The 24,514-nt window shown below is 40.8% G+C and overlaps 2 protein-coding genes across 15 annotated transcripts in view; both read right to left on the bottom strand.

Annotated features, from left to right (window-relative positions):
* Positions 1 to 1,407: 1,407 nt before the first annotated feature.
* Positions 1,408 to 9,320, bottom strand: LOC308193216 (uncharacterized protein). Of its 9 annotated transcripts, XM_080587632.1 has the most exons (7): positions 9,245 to 9,320; positions 8,895 to 9,111; positions 8,150 to 8,292; positions 7,704 to 7,805; positions 5,044 to 5,123; positions 3,996 to 4,036; positions 1,408 to 1,526 (listed from the first exon to the last, which is right to left on the bottom strand). In XM_080587632.1, exons 3-7 carry the CDS (start codon positions 8,223 to 8,225, stop codon positions 1,430 to 1,432), a joined length of 396 nt encoding a protein of 131 aa, XP_080443758.1. In that variant the 5' UTR covers positions 8,226 to 8,292; positions 8,895 to 9,111; positions 9,245 to 9,320; the 3' UTR covers positions 1,408 to 1,429. The 9 variants fall into 9 exon arrangements, 4 of the variants coding, with proteins under 4 accessions (XP_080443758.1, XP_080443757.1, XP_080443760.1 ...); XR_013949462.1 differs by lacking the exon at positions 8,150 to 8,292 and adding an exon at positions 6,284 to 6,488 and having other exon boundaries at positions 3,996 to 4,173; positions 7,620 to 7,743; positions 8,895 to 9,314; XM_080587631.1 differs by having other exon boundaries at positions 8,895 to 9,314.
* A 55-nt stretch (positions 9,321 to 9,375) lies between these two features.
* Positions 9,376 to 24,514, bottom strand: part of TOGARAM2 (TOG array regulator of axonemal microtubules 2) — a 61,139-nt gene continuing 46,000 nt past the window's right edge. For 3 of the 6 annotated variants that reach the window (XM_080587609.1, XM_080587610.1, XM_080587605.1), the window contains exons 15-20: positions 23,672 to 23,789; positions 22,275 to 22,378; positions 20,698 to 20,902; positions 19,260 to 19,476; positions 14,035 to 14,121; positions 9,376 to 11,782 (exon numbers count right to left, since the gene is read on the bottom strand). In XM_080587609.1, coding sequence (XP_080443735.1) covers positions 11,526 to 11,782; positions 14,035 to 14,121; positions 19,260 to 19,476; positions 20,698 to 20,902; positions 22,275 to 22,378; positions 23,672 to 23,789 — 988 coding nt within the window. In that variant the 3' untranslated portion in view covers positions 9,376 to 11,525. The remainder of the gene's footprint in view (positions 11,783 to 14,034; positions 14,122 to 19,259; positions 19,477 to 20,697; positions 20,903 to 22,274; positions 22,379 to 23,671; positions 23,790 to 24,514) is intronic. The other 3 variants (XM_080587608.1, XM_080587606.1, XM_080587607.1) reach the window with 1 other exon arrangement.

Genomic DNA, 24,514 nt, shown 5'->3' with positions numbered 1-24,514 from the left:
AGCTTTACCCAAGCCTCCAAAACACAACTTATTCACAAGGAAGCATTGCATCTAAAAACACAAACTGCTCCCAACAGTCTGAGGAAATATCAGTAGCCAGCTGCTTCTCCTTTTGATTGCGTTTTAGGGTTTAATTCGAAGTTTTACAATTAGCAACAGAAATACTTTCCAGTTCTGCAAGTCTGAGGCAAATTGATTCCACGAAGGCAGGACCTGAAGCCAAGTCCTTTGTTTCACCATTTAGCTAAAGGAGTTTAAAAACTTTCAGAAATGATCATTATTTGACATGTCATTTATTCAGGAGGCATCACAGCTTTGGTTGTGTAAAAAAGTGACTGATGTGACCTTTCCCTGGGTAAAATCCTGGACCAATTGTATTCTATTGCAAAAATACAAAAAAAGCAAAACCACAACTTCACACTAGGTATTTATGAGTATGGAGGGAAAGAAAAAGGTCAAATACAAGTTAAAACAAAAAATAACCCTTTTTTTTAAAGGAATAAAGGAATAAAATTGGGGATATTATTACCTCAAAAAGGCTTTGATCTTCTAAAACACCTTTGATTATCGTGTAATCTCATCATCTCTGGTTCCAAAGATACAAGGCTTAATCCTGATTAGAGTAGTTTTGTAAGAGCCCAACCAAACAGCATTATAAATCCGGAGGTAGCTAAGGACATGTAGAGAGAGAGAGAGAGAGAGAGAGAGAAACCTCTCCTCTAGCACAGAGAATCCTGTTTTCCCAGGAAGACATTTATGTTCTTTCTGATTTATGCAGTTTGAAGGGATTTATTGTAATTTCTAGACAGATTCTTGCTAATGAAAACACAAGGTACTGAAAATTGGTTAATCTTAGGCTGTTACAGCACTCATTAAAATAGTTTCAGAATTTACTGAATCTTGCTCACAGAACTAGTTTATCATCAGAATTAAGATGCAATTTTTTAATTAATTTGATGTGTTTTCATATGCAACTTTAGCACAGAACAAGATCCAGAAAAAGAGCTATTTCTAGTTGTGTTCTGATAGGAATAATTATAGTTTTTTCCCATAGTTTTCATGATGACAGCGCTTCATCTTCACACAGAATTTTTAACCCTTCCTGCCCACGATCGGGGAACTGAGGCTTGCCTTATGCTGTACAAGGGACCCCTTTGGATACTGAACTCCTGAGTTTTATTATATTGCCTTAATCACAACCATCCTTCTTCAATAAGCTCAGTGCCATTTTATGCCACACACACAAGAAAATCTTAATTATGGTATTTACAGTGAGGTATTGAATATAAAGAAGTAAATTGCAGCAGATAGATACTTTGGATCTCTGGGGGTTGCAAGCTTGAGGTGACAAAGTAGCCATACCCATAGCATACAGATAGATTTCAACAGATCCACCTTGTAATCACGAAGACAGATGCGCCATCACCTATTAAATTGGGAAATCGCCAAGAGATATGGCAAAGATCATCAGCAGGGCAAAGAGCAAGCCAGTCTTCCGACTCATCAGAAGTGGAGTCCTATCCAATCTGCATTAAAAATACAAATACATTTTGTATGCATTTTTGGTTTTTTTCTGTTGTGCTGGCAGTAACCACCCAGAATAGCAATAAACAAGAAACACGACAACAGAAAAACAGCACTTTGCATGCCTAAATATAGCTTTGAAGATGAAAATACAAGAGTGGGAGGACAGCTTCTCTTCAGTTAGTACAATTGTTTTCTCTCTTTATGAGTAAATGGTGAAATTTCTCAGCATCCATGATGGACGGTAACTGAGAAGTATTTACACCCCCCAAGTACCAAATTCTTCTGTGGTGTAAGAGCTACATCAGCACACAGAAAAACACTTCGGCAATCAAGCTGGAAACTTGCTCACATGTGCTGGCTGGACATGAAGTCAGCCAAAGCAACTTTCCCTGAAAAACAGGCTCTCCTGAAGATGCCTCACATCAGCCAGCATCCTAGTACAGCATCTCTCCCAGCTTTGACTAAGGGCCATGTCATCAGGACACTCATCACAAAATCAATCACCTAATCCCACCTAAACACTGCAGCTGCTGAAGAATTCTAATGGTACCCTAAGGATGTTGCAGCAAACTTAGCATTATATTCAAGAAACAGAGCTTCCTTCAGTAGTAATCTACAAGAATGTATCACGAACTCATGACTACATGTAGCTAAGAGATTCTCTTCAGTACAGTTAATGTACAGGACTCTTGCAAAATTCTTCAATTTGAATTGCAAGCATGCGGTTAAGAGCAATTAATGTAGGAAATCACAGTTTAGCTGGTCACTTTGAAATTATTTTTTTTCTAAAGTTTTTTTTTGGACATTTCCATTTTTCATTAATCCAAAATTTCTGAAATATGGTTGTTTTTAAGATAATACTCAACTTCAAGAATTATTTTTCACTGATGTAAATAAATCGGAGTTTTTATACGCAAGTTGTGTTTGATCTCCCTTACGTTCTGTATGCAGCTACCTTAAGTCTTAGACCAACATTATACTACTGATTCCTTACTTAGTGACTAACTAGTGCCCCCTCCTATATAAAGTCCATTTGCTCGCTTCCTCCCCACCTCAGTAAAAGCTTGTCTTGTTTTGTGTTTTACTGGGACATCAATTAAATTAAGTTGTGTTTCCATTAAGCAAATATGTATTTTTATGCCACAAAATCCAGCCTGGACACTGACAGAGCAAAACAGATGTCAGCTGCACTTCCACCTTCACTTGTTCTGATTTAAGCTTGAGCTACCAGGCAATTTTGTACCCTGTTCAGAGCTGCTATGTACAAACACAGCTACCTTGAGCGTGGAGTTGTGGTTTCATCCTAGGGGTTAAAGCCAGAGCACACATTGTGCTTTGGAGTCTTATTGCAGAAGGGCTGAGCACACTGTGAAGCAGTATCAGTTTTCCAGCCAGGGATTCATAGCTGCAAAACCAGCAACTAAGAGTTCTGTGTTACACTTTATCTGCAGACCTTTAACAAGCTGGCAGTTGCCCTTGCTTCCATTGGCACTGCTCAAACCTGAAACCTGTAAGGGAGTTGCCATTCCATGCTCTCAGTATCTGAGGGTGACCCAAAAGCACTACACTGACTCCAGTTACTTTATTTGACTTCAAGAAATACACCAGATATTAGCAATATAACTGAGAATACTATGCATTTTACCAATAAAAACAACATATTGCAGAGTTTTCACTGCCACACTTCTTAACATCCAAAACATTTTATAATCATTGATGGAGTTCTATTATTAAGAAAGATATTCTGAGAATTATGCCCTTTGCTATAGGAACGAAAGAAATCACAACACAGAGAGAAAGTAACTTGTTCGTACTGTCATGTATCATCACTATCTGAAAGAGTGGACTATCTGGATTATCTGAAAATCTGGTGCAAAGATCCCAAGTCTGCATTTCTCCCCACTACCCTTTTGGATGAAAAATGAAAATACTAATGATAAAAAATGGATGTGCTGATACAGCCAGTAAATACTCAGTACCATGGTACTGCTTGGGATCTTTGGACCAGATTTTCAGATAATACAATATACAGTTGTGAAGATTCTGTAAGTACCTTGCACAGCAAGAGCAAAATCTCCATTTGAAGTTCATACCTGCAACATGCATCTATGCGTGCTGCAGTCTTGATGGCATTAAGTTTATCTGATGTGGAAGGATTAACAAATTGTTAATCTAGAAGAATTTATTTTCAGATGTTGGCAGTTCCTTAGTGATGAGACATGACAGTAAATATTCAGCAGGGAAAGACGATCATGACCCACGACCACATTATCCCTCTGGTCCCGTTTACATACATCTCATGTATGTCTGCTGTTGGGAGGAATGGGTTAAAAGTGGAAGATCAGTGAGAAGGATGGGGTGAGAACTGAAGATTGGTAAGAATGACTGTAAATACAGTCAAGTGAGCTTGAAGCTAGGAATGTTTAAAGCCTTGAGAGTTGTAATGTAGGAAAACACATGCATCTTACCTATTGCTGTTCATCTTCTGCATGCTTGATGAGTAGAACATCTGTGTATAGATAACATAGGTGTTTGGTAGACTTGGAGGTGCCCTATTGGACATGCTTGAGCTACCTTCCTTAGTATGGAGAAGGTTGAAGCACAGTGAAGATCAAAGCATGGTGGTAAACCACACCTGTGCGAACCCTTGGAAAGCAGGTGTAAACAGAAGGTCAGCAATCCTCTAGCATAGACTGAGCTTAGCAGTGCCTGCATCCCCACTTGTGTGCCTCTGCCTGGGTATTGCTTCAGGGATCCCCCCAGTTAGCAAGGTAACAAAAATAAATATACTCTGCATTTCCTGCTGTCTGCCTGTGCTGACTCACACATTGGCGTAGTCAGCAGGATCCAGAAACAGCCATGCCATGGCTAGCAAAAAATCGGGAACTGGGGAGGCCACAACAGTGACTCCCTGGGGTCTGGGATGGCCCAGTACTGTGTGCTGGACCACCTTGGCCACTTTATTAGCTACATTAACTCTATCAGAAGAATGGCCTGAAATAGATGGCAGGGGCAGTGGTTACCCCTCAGATGACTGAGATGGCTATGCACAAATTGCCATGGAAAGCAGCATCAAAGTATTCTCACAAGCTAGGGGAGACTAGGATGGCTATTAGGTACCAGTCGTAGAGCTCCTGACCAACAAGTTGTATCATTACGGAGTAAAATGAGGGAGTTAGAAGGAGAAGACAGAATATTACAAGACACAAAGGTGATTGTGCAAGAAATAATTACTACTCATGGCAGGGCGGTGTAAGGCACTATAGAGTAGCTGATGGTGTGTATTGCTAACAAAGGTGCAGATATGGGAAAAGTGAGGTTTCAGTTTCCCAAGTTTGTGCTCTTACAGAGTCCTCTGTCTCCAAGGTTGAGTTTGAGCCAGATTTAGAAGGTAGGAAGGTGGTAGGAGCACTACCCCTCATACAAATAAGGGAGCAGCAGGAGCAGGCAGGAGGTTGAGTGAATACAGGCTGAGTGATGAGTGGATTGAGAGCAGGACAGCAGCTCTGAAGATACCTGGGGGTGTTGGTTGATGAGGAGCTCAACACGAGTCAGCAATGTGTGCTTGCAGACCAGAAAGCCAATTGTATCCTTGGCTGCAACAACAACAAAAAAAAAGAGGGTGATTCTCCTCATCTCTTTCTTATGAGACCTTACTGCATTAAGTTTTGGGACCCCTAATAAAAGAAAGACATGAACCTATTAGAGTGAGTCCACAGGAGGGCCACAAGGATGGTAAGAGAGCTGGAACACCCAGTATGAAGATTAGGCTTAGAGATTTGGGGTTGTTCAGCCTGGAGAAGAGAAAGCTCTGGAGAGACCTTACAGCAGCCTTCCAATACCTAAAGGTACTTCGCTGGTACTGCCCAGAGAAGTTGTGGACGCCCCATCCCTGGAGGTGTTCAAGGCCAGGTTAGATGAGGCTTTGAACAACCTGGTCTAGTGGGAGATGTCCCTGCCCATGGCAGAGGTTTGGAATTAGACAGCATTTAAGGTCCCATCCAACCCAAATAATTCCATGATTCTAAATGTATTAATGCGTGGAAAAGGTTTAGTAAACCCTATATGCTCAATTACAAATATCAGGAACCTTGATGGGCAGGATATTACTTGTACCTACACTATATCAATGGTTGCGTGCAGCAGTTCTAACAACATATGCAGATCTTGCCGAATTAGTGTAGTGTCTCAGAAAACGGTGTACGATGAAAGAAGGTATTAATTGAGTGTGGCTTATGAGGATGGCTCATGCATTAATTACAGGATCCAATCCAGACAGGTTAGCAGTAATGAGAATTATCAAAACACAGCTTTTGAGAGGGGTGCCTCCTTCACTGAAACCTTTGAATATAACAACTGTCAAAAGTGCTACTGGTAAGGGAGGTGCCCTACCAAATACCTTGAGGGAAATTGGAGCTATAATTTTGGGACCATCTGTGCAGGTGGAGGACAAAGGAAAGGCACCAAAACTGAAAGGAGTTACTTCCTGGACTTAGGAATTGCATTGGATCCATAGCTGAGCTAACATACACGGACACATAAAAGAGATTTTGTCCTTCAGAAAGCCTGATTAACACATCACACATATATTTTCTTCTGTAACATCAGAAACTGGCAACCATGCAGAAATTGCTGTCAAAATGTTAGGGTTTGCATTAGCCTGTAAAGTATTCTTCCCTCAGGCAGAGGAATAATGGCAGCTACAAATTAAAATGTAAGTTTAAAAGATTCAAATGATTATGAAATGAAACTTAACTATTTTTTAAAAGGCAGTGCCATCAATAATTGCATGGTCCACCAAGAGTCTGAGCTGCATCCAGAAATGCTTCTTCCAGCCACAGAGGAATTTGTTACACTGTGCAGCACTGGCCAATGGCAATAAGTTATCACATGGCCCTCTGCTGAATGGTTGCTCTGGCTTCAGTATAAATATAGCTCGTGTCGGATGAAGTCCCCATTGACTGGAGAAAGAGAAACAGCACAGACATTTTTATAAAGGGTAGAAGCAAGGACCCGAGGAACTACAGACTGGTCAGCCCCACTACCGTGCCTGGGAACATCATGGAACACATCCTCCTGGAAACCACATTAAGGCATAGGGAAGACAGGGAGGTGACAACATGGCTTCAGCAAAGGCAAATCATGCCTGACCTATTAGCCTTCTATGATGGAGTGAGTTATGTAAGGCCTTTGATCCAGTCCCACACAACATCTTTGTCTCCAAATTGGAGAGAGATGGATCTGAAGGGTGGACTGTTCACTGGACAAGGAATTGGCTGGACAGCCACCTCCAGGGAGTTGAGGTCAATGACTCAATGTTCAGATGAAGATCAGTGATGAGAGGTGTTCAAGGCCAGGATGGACGAGGCCCTGGGCAACCTGTTCTAGTGGGTGGCATCCCTGCCTATGGCAGGAGGTTGGAAATAGATGGTCTTTGAAGATCCTTTCTAACCCAAACTATTCTATGATAAATTTATTTGAGTAACCCTTTTCACCTTTGTTGGCCTCATGGTCAACTCATCCTCCTGCAAGCAAGTCACGAACAACACTATTTGACTGCTGTTCCAGGTATATATATGCCTTTTGAAAAGCAGTGCCTCTTTTCCTTATAAAAGATATTTTATTTTCCTAATTATAAAACAAGATAGAAGACAGCTATGAGCCAGAAATAACTCAAACTGCAAATATACAAAACTAGAATTTGGGCCAATTTTTCTTTGTTCAAACCTTCTGTGAGTACAGAATACATACAGTTAGAAAAATTTATTCTATACAGGACTTTCTCCACATACACCGTGTCCCAAATATATTAAAAAGTGATGCCATTGGAACACTAAATAATATATAGCAGCAGCAGGTGGCACAAAGAAGCCTTGGCAAGAGAGGAAAGAGAGGACCAAGCAGGAAGAGAATGTAGTGGGTCAAATTTTTTCTTATTGGAATTGCAGTAAGGAAGAACTATGAGTCTGAAAAAGAAAATCTTTCTGTGTGTGAAATGTGAACTACTGTCAGCCCTGGTGTGGGCATACTGTCACCACTATTTTCAATGGAATTATTAGTTGCAGGATCAATGGGGAATGAAACAACAGTACCTGCCAGCAGTTGCCAGATTGCACGATGAGATCCCACAGCTACAAGGGCAGCCTGCAAGAGGTCCAGCCTAGAAGGTCACTTACCAGAGTAATTGGGCTGATTTAGCTGGAAGGCAGCTGTCTCCTGAGAAAGCAGAAGCATCTCTTGTTGTTTTGTTTGCACTGAGTGATGCTGAAAACAAAGAGCTGCCAGAACAAGACAGCAGCCAAAGAGATCTTAATATTGGCACAATTATATCCATATGGAAGTCATCTTACTAGTATAGCCAATTTTCCTTCTTGTGCTGAAACATGTTTACCATTCAAGTATTTGCACTGACAAAAGTACATCAGCTCTAAGCAGCTTTATAACCCGTATTGTGTACACTAACAGCATACAGAGAGGAGAAGAAACATGCAAAGTAACACATACAGACATGAGTGTATAAGGGTGCATACTTCTGTACATGAAGCTAAAGCAGCAGCAATCAAATCATATGCAACATCAAATTTCAGGCTGTGCCTGAGAGCATAGGCATGACTGCAGTCACCTGGGCATGGCCACTTGGCACATATGTCCTGGAAAGCAGTAGATAACGACAAACTTGCACGTCCTGCAGCCTTCATGGCAGCCTCCAAAGCAGAGTTTTACTTCCCGTTCCCAAATGCAGCAAAGGTGAAATGTGCTAAACAACTGTGAGAAGGACAGCCTTCATTTATCTGGAGTACAGCTATTAGTACAGAGATTTTACAAGCTGTTTTACCACAGCCAATTGCATTTGAAAACTATTTGGGAGCTTTTAAGGATACACAGGGGCAGTTCACTGGCTCAATACTTTTTTTTTTTTTTCCCAGCTACAGATACCAAGGCAGAGGGGAGGCTTAAAGGTTCAGGTCAACTCTAATTTTAACTAGATAGTTTTCTCTCCTCTGCTTATATCAAAGGCTTTATTACGGTATCAGAATTCAGTGTCAGCTGGCGGGGATTTGTTAGCAATGCCAGTGGTTTTATTCCCACCATCAGTATTTATCAAGGATGAAAATAGCCACCTCAGTGCAGTCCCTCTCCCTCCACTCAATAGAAGGACTCAGCAGCTGGCTCCCAAGCCCACCTTTAACCTTTACAAGGGCAAATTCTGCCAGAATCACCTTACTTACACTCCATGATACAGCAGCATCTCTGCAAAAGCACTATCTACCCAGTGTGTAGGGGAACATGAGCTTTCTTCAGTCCTTCATGGTAGAAGTCACGTTACCCCTTCTCTCCCACCTTCCCTTAATGACAACGACTCTTACCTTCAGCAAGCAGGAGACTATCCGTGACAGCCAGGATCTTTCCTGGGGCTCTGCCAGGTTGTATGGTAGAGTAAGCTAATGTACAAAACTGCTGTACATATCTTTTGCTGAACTAATCTACCTGGGATAGCCGCTGCACTGCACATTAAACACAACAATCAGATGAATTAAACTGGCCACGTAAGTGCAGCTTGCAGTCTCCTTTCTGGTGAGATTTCTGGAACAAAATAATAATAAGTTAAAAACATTTTTTTTTTATTTGTTTTTTACTAGTTCTAGAAGAAGGTCTAACACTGCCCTGAGTTTTGGTCCTACCTTCCAAAAACCTTAATAGCTTCATAATAACTTACCATATGTGCACCTGTGCAAGCACGTGGTAGAAGAGCTCACCTGAGCTGATTTAACCTGTACCAATTAACCCTTGCTCCTCTATTCTCACTGCACACTGTCGCTTGGTCAGCTAAATCTGATTTCTCTGTGGTGGGAGTGGCCATGTCATGGGGAAACTGTCTCAGCTGGAGAGTTAAAAAACAAAACAAAACAAACAAACAAAAACACTTAGACAGAAAATAGGTACCAGTAGGCAATGCTTTATTCTCAACAACTGTGGGGAACAGCATGCATGAAAGCAAAACTCAAGGCCAACAGAGAGTTAAGAAACAAGTTACATGGGTTACTTCTTAAACATACTTTGCAAGACCTACAGCTAAAACACATAAAAAGCAGGCTCTGGGAGGCTTCATGTGAAGTGTGTAAAAGCCTTTTTCTCCCAAGTGCAGAAACTCCTCCCCACATCCCCAAGAGCCAAAGCACAGTTGAAGTAAAAATAAACATCTTTTATTCAGCCCAGCTAAAACAGCCTGTGTAGAGCAGCGTGGAAAGGGCTCCAGAGGGACAAATGTACAGAGGGAAACTGCAAGAGCAACTTTGGAGGTAGAGAAAGCAAAAACAGGAAGCCCTCTAGAGATACCACCTGCTAAAAATAAAAAATAAAAAATACTACCTTTTAAAATAGACCTCAGACAGTAGCCAACTTCAGGTGCTTCATGAAGTGACACAGTTCCAGATCTGCTTTTTAAACTCAGCCGCCTTCTAACATTCATTCATTCACTTTTAGCACTTCAGTGCATACTTGTACTCTGCAGAACCCTGACACACCTGCAAAAGTGCTGCGCACTATCATGTCATTCCTGTCTCTGGTGAACCGTTAGAAAAAACTCTAAGAATACCAAACTCCAAAATACTCTGGCATATATCCAAGAACTGTGGCTTCCACCAGGCTCTGCAGGATCTCCAGACACACCAGGGTTTCAGAGCCAGGTCCCTAGGCTAGATCATACGCCATGTCTCTTCAGAAATGAGTTCCTGACCACCCCATGCTACCAAAAGTTAGGAGTTAAAAACAAAACACAACAAACAACAGCAAAAGAAACACCCTAAAAGAGTCAATTAAATAGTTTCACCACTTCAGTACTGTACTGAAAAGAAAAAGTGTTTCTGTAAGAGGTGACCCAATGCAACATCATTATCTAGCAAGCTGGAGTCCTGTATAGCTTTAGACATACTAAACAGGTGCAGCAAATAAATGTAAAACCCCAAGACTTTTGGGATGGACAGATCTCCCTGCAGTATTCTTTGGCTTCCCAACCTCAGGCCAGGTCCTTGTAACTGTCAAGAGCCTGCCAAGTCTCTTGTAAACTTCCATAGCCCCGTTGTGCCTCGCACCTTATATATGTATGAGGCAAACCTTAATTTCTTGAAAGACAGATTATTTTTTTAATTTGTCTTTTTAGACATTGAGAAAATGTATGTATTAAAAAAGAAAAACTTGGTTTTATTTGTTCCACAGTGCCCACCCACAGCTTACCTCTCTCCAACCTCAGTAGGATGCCCTCAGCCCACTTGCTGCCCTCTGTGTATCACCTGCCACCCCCTCCAAGGGGGCACAGCCCCCTGCTTCATGGCCCCTCTCCTGCACCTCCCCAAGGGTGTCCCAAGGTGCTTGGAGGCACTCAGACAGCACTTGTCACCTCTCCATATCAGCCCATTGCATGGGGAAGCAAAGGGGACTAAAGACAAGAGGTGTTCCCTAAAATAGGAGGGAAAATTCAGCAAACCTAGAAAGATTTCAGAGAGAAATCTCAGGTACCTTCAGTACTTGTCCTGGCACTGGAGGTCTGAGCTTGACCTGGACATCTCTTTTGCTGCTGGTGCAGTGGCAGCTACAACATCTAATCCTGCAGCCCACATGTTTTCAAAGCACATGTCTTACTTTATAAGTAAATATACATATATGCACATCTCTTACTTTCCAAGTATTTATATAAATATATTACTTTCCTTTTTACAGTTACAAATTGCATTTACACATGGGGTTTTATTTTTTCATACCTATATAAGCTTCATAGGGAAGAAAATAAAACTTTTGAAGAATACTTCCTTTTAAAAAATAAAAATAAAAAAACTTACATCAAAATATACTATGTACATCTGTAGCTATAAACTCTGTAGGGTAAAGTAAATCTGGTGCTTTAAAACCAAAACAAAACCGATGCCAGGGGTTCCACCCTCCTCTCCACATGCCCCATGCAGTGCCTTACTGCCACCTGCATGGAGTGCACCAAGCCTTCTTCACCAGACATCCAGGTCCAAAACATGCCAGAGGTTTTTCACCACGTGCTGAGGCTGGCCAGCGGCATGCTCCTTGAGGCTGGAGCCCATCTCTTGGTAGAGGCTCTTTGCAAGCTTGGTGACCGCAGCCCTGACGTTGCTGCTCCGGCCAGGCAGGACCCCATTTCCGATCATGTTGCTCAGGAAGTACCAGAGCACGGGCAAGGTGTAGCGCTCAACCACGTGGGCTTTACGGGGATAAACAGATGCCACGAGTACTGCCAGGCAAGAGAGACAAGTTTCTTAACATCTTAATGCAAACAAGTTCTTACCTTTATTTTTGGTTCTTTGAGGGCTTTTCCAGTTAATACCAGCAAGCACAAATAGCCCCAATGATCCAGAAACAGGCAGCAGTGGCTGATCATACACTGAACAGAATAACTGACCTCTGAGGACCTTAATTTCTCCAAATCAACGGCTTTGTTTCCAAGATAGACTTAGTAAAGTGCATCATATACATTTTGTAAATTGTTTCACTAATTACTTGTGTATTACAAATGACAAAAATGTCAAACCTCTTTTTATTTCCATTAAGAAGTCATCTAAAGAAGCTGTAAAAGATTTTGAAATGCAGCTTAGAGAAATAATTGAAAAATTTCTAATAAAAAGGATGATTACTTTTTTTGTGATCTTTGATAAAAAATGCCATGAGTCTGATCTGGCAGTTCCCTTTTGCTCAGTGGCACACAGCAAATGGCAGTAATATACCACATTTCAGAACTCCAGACCACAAAAATGTGTGGTGCTTGACAGTCTTATTAGAAACATCAGTGAATAACTGATATCTCTGGCAGAATGTTCTGATTTGAGCTTTTTCGCTCATACTTGGTGGCCTCTAATGAACAGCTATTTCCAGCTTCAAGATGTCTAAGGTAATAACCTATACCCCATTGCCATGGCATTTGAGCATCTGACAACTTTAATGGCATTTATCTACACAGAGTTCCCTGAAAGAGAGAAATAGAGACAGAAACTGTTTCATAGGGGGCTGAAATTGAACCAAAAAACAAGCGTTCCCTCTTACTCTGTGAAATCTGTTCTCAGCCCATTTTCTGAACTGAACTATATTAAAGACAAACAAAAAATTACTACCAACAGGCTCCTTGCAGGGCAGATTTTGCTGAGAGATCAAAATCTGAAATGGTCTGGAGACACAGTTCTTATTTTCTGTTCAGTGGAAACGTTATGCAGTAACCATTTATTATTATGCAGGGGAAGGACCACCATTTTCTCTAAGCTGCTCATCCAGCATCAGTCATCAACACTTAAACAGATGTTGAAAGTACCTAAGAACAGTTCTGGTAAGCAGAACAGGGTTATTACACCTGTTTTAAAATGGAATTTAATTTGAGTTTAAGTGCTATTAAATACAGCAGTCACTATAGAGCTTCAGATGAGAATGTCTGCTCCCACAAAGTCCCAGACAGAACATCTGCTCTCTCCAAAATAGTCCAAATTAATGTTCAAATGCTTTATTTGAAAAAGAGATCAAAATAACTGTGAAATTAAATTATATTATTATGGAGATTTATTTTATTCAAACTATCTTTAAAGGCCCTTTTTAATTTGCTATGGCTAAACATGTCCTTTCGAGATTCATAATGAAACAGCAAAGTGTATTAAACCTTGGATTAAAAGATGCTGGCATAATTCGCAGTGGCTTTAGCCCTAATTAAAGCAAGGCTATAAATAGTTTTCTCTAATATTTATAGAGATTGAATTTTTTTTCATTCGTTGGCTATCGCCACTCATAGTAAGCTACTATTATAAATCGTCAGCTGCATTTTTAATGTGTAGGACACCACTGATATGAAATAGACTGTTTATGCATTCTGAAATGGCCAGTGTCATGTTATATTTGTAACACAGGCAGGGAGCCACGGTGGGTTGGGATCAACTGCCCACTTCTGCCCCTCTGTTCCCAAATCCTGCCTTGCACATTGTCCTTGCCTATAATATTTTGTCTTGAGTTTTCACCTGCACTACAATCCCCAGTCTCTGCAGGATTCAGCCACAAAAGTTTCCAACAGTAAGACAAGGATCCCATGCTGACAAAAACTGATCCTCAGAAATACCAGTTACCATAATTTTTTCTATAGGATGTTCATTCAGTTCAGGAAAGGGACCACTTAGAGACTTCCTTGACCTTTACTGCACTGTCCTTCAATGAGAGGAGCTGGCCAGGGTATTTTTAGCTCCTTTCTTTCCTGGAGGTGGATCCTGAGATGCCTCAGGGAGAGATCAGCACCGGAGTCCCAATTTTACATCTTGCATGCCTTGACAAGCATGCAGGTAAAGCCCTGCCAAATACAACTTTTATGTGTATTTTGCAAGAGGGAGAAGCCCAAAATCTTCTAGTGATTGATGAGCTACTGCACCGCATATTGAGAGGAATTTCCTCTAAATATTTGCCATTTCCTGTGAAAGACTGCTTGACTTAAACCTGGAGATTGACTGAAGCAGTCAATACCTGACAGATGTTCTGTGACATCCTGCATAGCTCGACCGCTGAGGAAACGCACTCGGTGGGCAAGCACTTGCAGCAGTAATGTGTTATCTGAAAGAAAAACATTTATTTCTGCTTACTATTAGAGGTTATAAGAAAGAAAAAAAAAAGAAAAAAAAAGGGCAGAGGTGATGGCATTCTGTAAAGTAAAATAAATTTCTACTAGCTTCTGTGTTCTTACATTTGCTCTTTCACTAGAGCTTACTTGGGAGGATTTAAAATTCAAAAAGAAAAGATTTCATTTCACACCTGTAAATACAAAGTTAACTGCTGTACAAGGAGCTGTATTACATATTTCTCATTAGGGCCCTCAAAATTTAAATCACACGTAAGTAGGGAGGAGGTTTTGCATGATAGAGTTTTGCAGAGATGAACCTTGAAGAAAAAGGGTGAGAAGGCTCAAAGGTCCACACATCTATTCACTCTTTACAGATAAACTGGCGTTAAATCTGTAATTTACATGGGGGGACCTATGGACAAGACTCCAAGTTACTTGTATGACAGAATTACCTGCTCATCACTAACACCACGTACTCTCAGGGGCTCTTGTAACATCTCTGAAATCAGAACTTGGCACAGAGACTTAAAAACTAGCTGATTTCCCAATACTTGACTGTTGGAAGTTTTAGAAACTTGTAAGTTTTAAAACACGTAAGTTTTTCCTATGCTGGCCATTGTTGATTTGGGTTCTTATTATAATTTTAAAAATGTTTTCCAGACTGGTCTGTAATCCTCTAGTCCTACCACTTTGATAAGCTGAGCAAAGCTTCTCTTGGAGACAGATGCTCATGAGACATGCTCCAGTACCTCATGGTGTCTCCAGGAGTGGTACCAACAAAGCAGACAACTTCTTTTCTTTGTGAACTACTACAGAACCAAGTCCCAAAGTGGTTTTAAGTAGCACTGTGCTATTAAGAGCTCGTTTTTACATGAGATATAAGAAGGAAGTCCCTAATGATCTTTTTGCAAGCATGAAGTGAAGAATTGATCCTGTTATTCTAATTAATTTTCTGCTTTAGTAATTACAGTCTTCTCATTCACCTTTCTAAACAGACACTTAGCTTTTTGCCTCACAGTCCTGCCATATTGGCAGATGCTGTTTTACACTTGCTGTTCCTCTTCAGAGAGTTACCTTACTGCTGCTGCTTTAAAAAGAAGAAAAATAAATAAATAAATAAATAAATAAGAAAACACTCTGCGATCTGGAGACTTTGAAGCAGTACGAAATGTTAATTAATTGATGATATTGGCATCTACACAGATTTTCATGGAAACACTTGGGTTTTGGATAGATGAGAAGGAATTATTTGTCTTTTATAGGGAGATTAAATGTATAGTCACTATTCACCTTTCAATTTAAGGGTTTCAAATGCCCTGAGCATTTTGAAACACTAAAGCTGCAGTCAATAACAAATCTACCCAAGCATTACTTTAGCTGCCTCAAAAGACCAAAAGACAGAACAGCTTTTAATGGCTGTTAGATGAAAAAAAGGCAGCAGGCAGTTCATTTCTTATTAACTCAGCTTTAATTGTCTGTACTAGATATTAGCTAAACCTGTTGGCCACAGGACAGGTCCAGCATTTGCAATACAAGCGAAAGAAGAATCTGCTTTGTGCTCTCACCTTCACCATGTTCCCCTCTTTGCTATGATAATGCTTATGGGAGCAATTTCCCTTCCCCTTTTGTGGGGGGCTGGTCACTCTGGGAGCTACTCAGGCCTTACTCTACACCCTGGTGCCAGGCAGTGGCCATCCAAAGAATTTTTCTTTCATGACAGATGACAGATTAGGATGGATGTAGGAGCAGAGCAAGATCTATGCCCTGGTGCCATAAGTGATAAGACTTGATCTGCCCCCATCTACAAGGTGGCTCCCTCCAGTGAGGATAGGGTCCAGGGTCACAGCTAATGAATTGCTGCTGTGTGTGACCTTCTTCTGGGAACATCCAACTCCATCTCAGGGCTAAGCTAGATGAATGATTTAGGTTTTATTTGGAAACAATTTAGTTTATGGATAGGATTTTTGGTTTAAGGGGTAGGAGAAGAGTGGTGGTTGTTGGCTGGATGGGATTACTACTTGTTTCCTTTGTGTTCTTATTTGTTTGTGTTTGGTTTTACATTGAGTGATCAAGCAACCTTATAACCAGCTTGCATCTCTGCATGGATCGTTGAAGGTGACAGATGAGGAAATCTCATCTAAAACTCAGAATTTGCAGCACGTCAATACAGAGTCTCAGCGGAATAGCAGGGCTCATAGTTAGGAAACTCAGTGGAGCAATGGGGGCAAGACATTGCACTTACTGACTCTAAGCTAGAAGCAGCATTCTTTAGAGAGTTCTGTTGTTGGGGGGTTTGAAATTGTAAAGGCAAAAAATTTTAAAGCATGAGGGAGGTTTAGCTCAGGTATTTTGCCAGTAGAGCCTTCCTTCCACCACTAAAGCCCTAAGCCTTGAATTCTGAAACATTTGTGATTCAGTTGCCTGTTTGAATTTGTGCAAAAAAATGACCAGATCCAAAATATATATATATATATATACACCCCACCTTATTTCTGTGAACATATCTCTGTGCGAAGTCTTTCTGATAAGAGATAGATGTGCTTTCCTCCTGTTCTGACATATGCCAGTGCTGAAAATTTAAGGTCATATCTCAGAATTAGTGAGGGGGGAAAGATGACAGAAAGCTCCACACAAAACCCTGAAGGGATCTGGTTGCCACATCCTCTGTTAGGAGGATTCTGTGACTCTTCCCCAGCCTTCTCCCAAGCACCACAATAGGACCAACAGCAGGACAGGTCTTGCACCCTTCTCCCCACAGCCCCATATTTAGAACATAGGAAGGTAACAGGTCAGCAATTTCACTGGGTTCACAATGAGGCTGATGTGGAGAAATTTGTTAGTTCCCCTTTAAAGCCTTCCTGTTCAACAGTAAATTTTTCAGGCATATTCACCCAGTGCTGCATTTTCACAGCTGGCATAAATCTGTGTGGCAAGGTAATTTACAGCAGACCTTGGCCATGTAATTACTGGCTACAGCAATCTTGCCCCATGCAGAACAACATTTGGAACAAGCCATCATTTACACCTGGATTTATACCTGTTTGTTCTAAAGAAATGAACTTGGCAAACCATAAATTCCCTTTAAAAAAAAAAAATAAAAGACAAAGAAGAAAGGTAGAAAGCAGACAGGATGCCCATAATGTAGAATCTTCCAGGAAGCTGTTCTGCAGAAGCTCCGATGCACCAGTATCACATCAACAGCAAAGCAATTAGTTTGGGAAATCAAACTAGACCCAAACCACCTCCCAAAAGTCCCTTTGTCCTTGAATTCTAGCTTAGTTGAACACCAGGATTTATTGTTCAGCTCCTTCTGTACCAAAGCAGACAAGGAGCACAGAGACAAAGACTCACAAGAATCTGGGGAAATGCTGATACATGTTCAGGCTTGTCTGGAAATTGGTGCATAAGGACTGCACCATGGCAGCTTCTTGTTACCCAGCTTACCAGTTACAGCTGGCAGGAATTTAAGTCCTTTGATATATAGCATAGATGATATGAGTGATCTGCAAACTTGGCATCAACTCTGGAAGCCAAACACTTTATCTGGAAACTGCTTTTCTGCAGTAGGTTTTAATCAGTGGAGGGGAAAAAAAAAACTTCTAGTGAACACTTTTAGTGATGGCATCCATCTTTCCAAAACCAAACTCCATGCATGCACAAATACACACACACCATCTCTCATCTCACATTTCAACATAAGTCAGAGATCCAGTAAATAGCATATGAAGAGCCCCCAGGAACTGGAAACATCTGGTCACAATTGCAGCAACAACAGCGGTAGTACAGGTATTGTCAATGGGCTTCTAAGTCTACACCAGAAGATCAAGAGGCAAATTCACGTCTGGATTTGGATTCAGGTCTGAATCTCACTGAATTTTAAACACTAGACTGAAAAGATATAAATCCATAAACACCCCCAGCAAACTACACAGATCAGTCTTGGTCTCCTTCCCTGGTGGAAACGTGTGCAAGAACAAAAACAGTCAATGTTGACACCTCTCCACCAGATCCTTGCAGAGGGATCCTCCAGGGGACCCAGCTGCCTAAAACAAAGGACATAAGAATAAGCTAAAAGTCACAGAGAATATTTTCTACAGACTTAAGGCTGGTTTCCGACTGTGTCCCCGGGCTGCAACCAATCCTAACAGCCCCTCCTTAACTTGGAGTGCCAGCCAGCTTTCTATCCTTGTGCTCACTGTTGTAAATTATTAATATCAAACACAAAACTTAGCTGAAAAAAAAAATGTTAGCGGAGACCCTTGTACTTCTCTCCCATCCTTTTCTTTCTGCTTTTCTGATTCTCTTATTTGTAGGTTACCATCTACAAATTAAGGCAAACTGAAACCTGTGACAGGTGAGGGGAAGTAGGGAGTCACCACATCAGGGCAGTCTCTCCTATATTTTAAGAAATACATGCTAGCCATGTGTATAATCAGTGTCTTTCTGACTATCCAGCAAGCCTTTCCACCTTCATCTATCTCCCCTGTGATTTTTCATAACACATAATCTTATCAAGGTCTCAGTCTTCAATTTCAAAGGAACATTTTCATTTGGGCTGTATATGGCTAAACTACTACCTAAAACCTACAAAATAAGTGAGTGAGCTCAAAGCTTTAGGTCAGCAAACTCCAGATACATCTGCTTGAGAGAGTCATCACTGCCAGAGTATGGAACAAAGCTCAGCAAGGGCAAAGAGCCTCCACCACCCCTTCATGTGTCAAAGAAAAAAATACATTACTTTCACCTTGTTTTAGTGGATATAAACTTACTGGAATTAACATCTTAAAAATCCAATTCAATAAAAACAGAACACATGCAGTTTCTCATTAGGAAGGGAGAAAACTGACATGACATGCTAGTTGCTTCCCTCATACTCTTCTGGCAGGAGTTTAGAATAATGCCTATAATGTTCTCTCTGCTGAATTAGTAATTAGATGATAAGCAGTATCCATTCAGCTGCACATCACAAGATGCAATAGATTGGGATAGAAAGAATTCAGTCAGGACTTCTTAAACACCTTGCAACAGCTGAATCTTTCACAGACAACAACAGCTATCAACAGACTGAGTGTTCACTTGGCTCTGAGATGGAGAGTCCACACTTTGAGTCTAAATCCAAGGTCAGCTTTACCTAGGTGAGCAATGGATGCTTCCAGCACCTTCACAGCTGCAGTGTATATCCCTGTGTGCTTTGAGTTCAGGTTGTCAGTGACTGCTGCTACCACAGAGATCAGCACTGGGTGTAAGGTGTCTCTGAGGATGGGTGTTATTGAAGCCAGAGCCTCCAGTGCCTGCTGATTCACTTTCTTATTGGAATCCTGAAGTCTCGGTACAAAAACATCAAAAATCTGTTAAGAAAACAAACATAAAAGCTGGGTTAAAATGTCTTTGTTTCTACAAGTGACGCAGAAACAAGTTCTCAACCAAATAAAAGACAAATGTAATCCTTTCTGTCAAGCCAGTGCTTACTAGCACAAATTCACTGTTTTCCTGTGGGTTACTCACTGTAGTATTTGCACAATCTCATGCTGGTTTAAAACACTTTCATATTTTATTACAAGGTTGTGTTGAGGATGAGAGAGTTTATGTGGAGTTTCTCTTTACCTATACATCATTAAATCGCCTTGATAATGGAAAAAAAAAATCTTTGACATACAGGTATGAAAACAGCTATTTATGATTCTCATTTTTCCATAGTGTTGTCTCAAGGACTGAGGGTAGATTTTGTCTTGCCGAAATTGAGTCTGGATGAGAACCAAGTTTTGTTTTATCTAGCTGTCTCAGAACCTTGGTCTGGAGGATAGCAGGGCTCTGATGAACTCTCTAGGATCCAGACCATCTCTCTAGCTAACCATCTCTCTAAGGTAGACTTCTCAAGTTTAACATGCCATGCTAATACTCATGGAAGTAGTTTCAATCACTTTATCAGGTACCATTTTCTGTAAAAGGGGAAAAAAGCAGATGCTAAGAGGAAAAGGAAGCCATGTCTCCAGACATTTTCCTTCTCTTTGCAAAGAGAAAAGAGAAGCCCAAGAAGAGTGAAAACAGGATTTCCCAATCAAGAAAGGGATGAGAAAGGAAGTGAAGGCTGAGTTTTGCCTTCACGTGACAAGATAAAGTGTACAGAGAAACCTTTATTTTTTATTTTTTAAATCTACCCAGCTCGATACTTCTCTTCCCCATCCCAAGCCATTTTTCTTCTGAATAGTAATTGCCAAGTTTTCAGTGGCTGGGTTTCCTTTCTTTCTACTTTCTTTTCTACCTAATAGAGGAATAGAAGTAAGTCACATAAATCACAAGTCACATTCTTGTGATGTAAGAAGCTACAGCAACAATAAATTCCATCATCAACTCATGAACAACACCAACAGGCAAAAGACAGAAAAGTACATCTGGACTGAAATTACTTGCCTTGAAACTTGGAGTTGAATTAAATTATTTTTGGTGAGAAGGGACCAGCTTGTCCTGAATGACTAGCACGTAGTGCCAAGACACATGAAATTAACTTTACTGTGACAGGCTTGGGAAGGAAACTGAAGGGAAAAAAGCAATGGAGATGTCCTAGATACCTGGACAATGTTAGCTGAGATGAGCTGGGGGTTGTTTTTGCAGTGATCTACGAGGAGTACTACTCCCTCCATTCGTGCCTGAAACTCTTTGGCTGTCAGGAGCTTGTTAAGCTCCTTGAGTTGTTCAATCTCTTCCACAGTGCGAAGTGATGTGTGCCGGACTGTCTGACGGGGTAAGATGAGGACATCAGAGCCGGACCTTGAACTGGAAAATAAAAACAAGGTAAAATCTGTTGGCGATAATATCTTCAGTTAATTGTGAGGAAAACATCTCGAGACTTCCTAATGGTGTGATTTCAGCTAGATCTTGATCTGAAAAGCAACTTTGATCTCATAACAATCATTCTAGGAGACAACCTCCAAATACATTTATAACTACTGCTTACATAGGAAAACCAAAGCACCAAGGATGGAATTCATCTCACTTATCTTCAGATGTCTTCAAGGTATTAATCTAGCATTCCTTTGTGGGGAAAAATAGGCACTACTTTAAAGTTATGAATTGTCTATACTAAAAGAAAATGAAATGTCCTGGAGAAGTGTCCCTGTAATAGGTATGGGAATGTGGATAAATAACTCAGATGCATCTGAACAGGTGAATCCCCCTCAGAGAGATTAAAGGGTATATCTGAAAGGGTCCAGAGGATCAGTAACACAGATGAAAACCTAAGTCAGACAGCCTACTATTGTGCTTGCATTATTGCTTCCCTAGGGACTGATTCACAGCTTAACACACTCAATGGAAACAATTCCCTTGGATCAACCTCTCTCTGGCATGAGCATGGGAGCACTCCTAACCATGCTGGGGAGGTGTGTGGTCACCTTCCTACCACCACTGAGCACAACAGGGCTACATAAACCCACTCTGTAGTCAGAGGAAAGCAGGTACAAGTAGCTTTCCCACTAGCCTGGGGAGACAGCAAGGACCAAGTTCCTATCTTGAATGCTGATCTGCAGCATTTGGGGGTGGGGAGTGTGTGTGGGGGTGGAGAACATGCTGTCCATCCATCAACCAGTCATGGGTCTGAACGGCATAAATAGCTACAGAAAAAGTCCACATTGAGATGTCTGTCTTCCAGAGCCACTCAGGAACTGTCTTGCTGATGCTGTTTGAAAGCAATTGATTCAGCCAGCTTAAACCACACGCATGGCAAGTGCCATTTTTGGGAATGGCATCTTCATTCCAGACTGGGACTTCTCATCAAAACTACCCATATAAAAAAAAAAAAAAAAAAAGACTCCACTCAGATAAGAAGACCCCAACTGAAATCATAAGTCCCAAGTCAAACAGCAGAGACATGACTCTCTCACAGCCTCCCTAACACTCTCCTAGCCATTGCATCGGCTCTTCCGGACTGCCACTGGTGGTAATCTCTTCCTCTCTCAATTTTTCTGGAAACCCCCCCACAGAACTTGTATTCAGCCTAGTTGCAGAAGCAGATATTTTTCATTGTAGAAAGTTTTGTGGGGCTAGAAAATCTCTGGCACAGTTCAGCTCCAGCAGAAAGATTTTACTGAGGAAGAGATACAAAAAGCTTGCCACATGGTTTGTCAGATGAAACAGAAGTGTTCAGTACCCTTCATCAGAAGGCAAATTTTCCTGGGATACCATCAGACCGCTGCTCCTAAACTCTCTGCGGCCCTTGGCAGATGGAAGTTCAGATATATGGTCTTCTATCCCCTAAATACATATATTAAAAAACAAACAGACATTAATTTATAAAAGAGAAAATAGGGAAGCATTTGTTTAAAACAAAGATTTTAACTAGGATCACAGCTACAAAAATAGGCTTAGGAACACATTTTGTAACTTAGAGAGAGAGAGATGGACCAGAAATTCAGAGATGTCTACTGAAGGTTTTGTTATCACTAACCTAATGCAGGTTGTAGGTGTTACCACAACAGCTGGCAGTATAAAATCTTATAAAATCACTAGTCATAAGCACAAATGGGAATAATGCAAACTGATAGGGAACAAGCCTTCTCAGAGAGAATAGCAGAAAACTTTTGGACTCTCTGGAGGTTGGCCCATTATGTTGGGAGTTGATTTGGTTCACACTCACTCTCTCCACTCCTGCACGAAGACACATTCCTTTCTAGAATGTAAGTGGAGAAGATAGAAAAAAAAATGGGGATGATTTTCCACTGGCTGCTGAATTCATGGAGCTTCTTTGAATAGAATAGGATCATTAAGAAAAAAAAAACTTAGGAAAAAAATCTATTAGAAAAAAATATATATATTAGAAAAAAACTTCAAGATCATCTGGTCCAACAATCACCCTACCACCAATGTCGCCCACTAAAGCATGTCCCTAAGCACCACTTCCAACCTTTCCTTGAACACCCCCAGGGACAGTGATTCCACTGCCTCCCTGAGCAACCCATTCCAATGCCTAACCACTCTTTCTGAGAAGAAATGTCTCCTAATTTCTAACCTAAACCTCCCCTTGCATAACTTAAGGCCATTCCCTCTAGTCCTATCACTGGTTATCTGGGAAAAGAGGCTGACCCCCAGCTCCCCACAACTTCCTTTCAGGTAGTTGCAGACAGCATGACATCAGGGCAGTATTCCTAGAATACAGATAATATAGCCACTAATTATGATAGCTTTGTGTATCTTTTGTACATATGGGAAATTTCTTGGCACAATTACTTCTTTCATCTGTTGCATTTTGGGGGAGAGGGGCAACGGGGCATTTTGGGGGGGAGTGTTTTTATGGAGGGGGGTAAAATCATTTTCTCTTATTTCCCTTTCCTGTTTGTTGTTGATATCAGCATATACCCACTTTATTTCTAACCATACTAATTCCCTCACTGTCTGCTGACAAACGTGCTAAGAATCAACAGTTCATTTCCAGGAGCAAAATAATACAACAGAAGAAGAATGAGATAAAGAAAGATTTAATATTTTAAATCTCATATTAGCAACATCAGGACATGCATAAAGGAGACATCTCTCCTGCCAAGCACTTACTTTCTGCTTAATTGTTGCCATAACATCTCGCAAGTCACGTGAGGGGAGAAACTGTTTCAAATACCCATCAAATTTTGGATGACTCATCAATATATTCAGCATTTTCCGTCCATAAAACCTAATACAGGGAAGAGAGAAATGAATAACTGTTTTTGCTACAGAATATTAGTCATCTTCTCCCTCATTTTGTGCATAAAAAAAGAAAGGGATTAATAGAATATGCTGATATTTTGAATTCTCACATGCAGTACTTTCATAAGAAGTTATTATCCACTCAGAGATATTTACCTCCACTTGGCACCTCTATGCAATGCTGCCAGCTGAACACAAGAAGCACTGGAGGACACAGGGCAACAGGAAAGTACAATTTCACAGTGAAATTGTGGAATTGTTTCTGTGGGATCGAAGGATCCTATGGGATGACTGGAGTTCATCTGCTTTGCTGCCATGATTAATTTGCAATGTCTTGCTGCCACTGTACAAAAATTTACCTTCCTTTTACTGGCAGACAAGCTAGGACAAATCAACTCACATTTACTATTTACTATGCTATAGTACAGGTATACAGTAAGTTACTTGTGTGTTCTTGCCGCCTATTAATTGGAATTGAGAGCCATAGTCAAAGAAGGGTGTTTTTTTGTTTGTATTGTTGATGTTACCATTTTTATAACCTGCTGTGAAACTACAGCTATCTTCAAGAAGAAATCAGTAATTTGTTCAGCCACAGACAACAACATTATACAACAGATAGAAAGAAAATATTGTGAATAGCATAAGCAATTAGATCTGCAGAAGGGATTTAGAAAGACTGAACACGTTGCTTGAAGACAAATGAAATTTTTC

Source organism: Anser brachyrhynchus (assembly GCF_964034855.1).
Source record: "Anser brachyrhynchus genome assembly, chromosome: 3".
Taxonomy (NCBI): Eukaryota; Metazoa; Chordata; class Aves; order Anseriformes; family Anatidae; genus Anser; species Anser brachyrhynchus.
The sequence above is the reverse complement of the archived record's forward strand: the minus strand, read 5'-3'. Positions and strand labels throughout refer to the sequence as shown.

What these genes read in the sequence shown, in the direction of transcription:
- LOC308193216 (XM_080587632.1), bottom strand. Translation starts at nt 8,225, where the DNA reads ATGAAGGCTGCAGGACGTGCAAGTTTGTCGTTATCTACTGCTTTCCAG. An exon ending in TGCCAAGTGGCCATGCCCAG is followed by an intron (nt 7,806 to 8,149) that starts GTGACTGCAGTC and finishes TTGTTCTGGCAG; the next exon opens with CTCTTTGTTTTCAGCATCAC. An exon ending in CAGAAGATGAACAGCAATAG is followed by an intron (nt 1,527 to 3,995) that starts GTAAGATGCATG and finishes TTTTTAATGCAG; the next exon opens with ATTGGATAGGACTCCACTTC.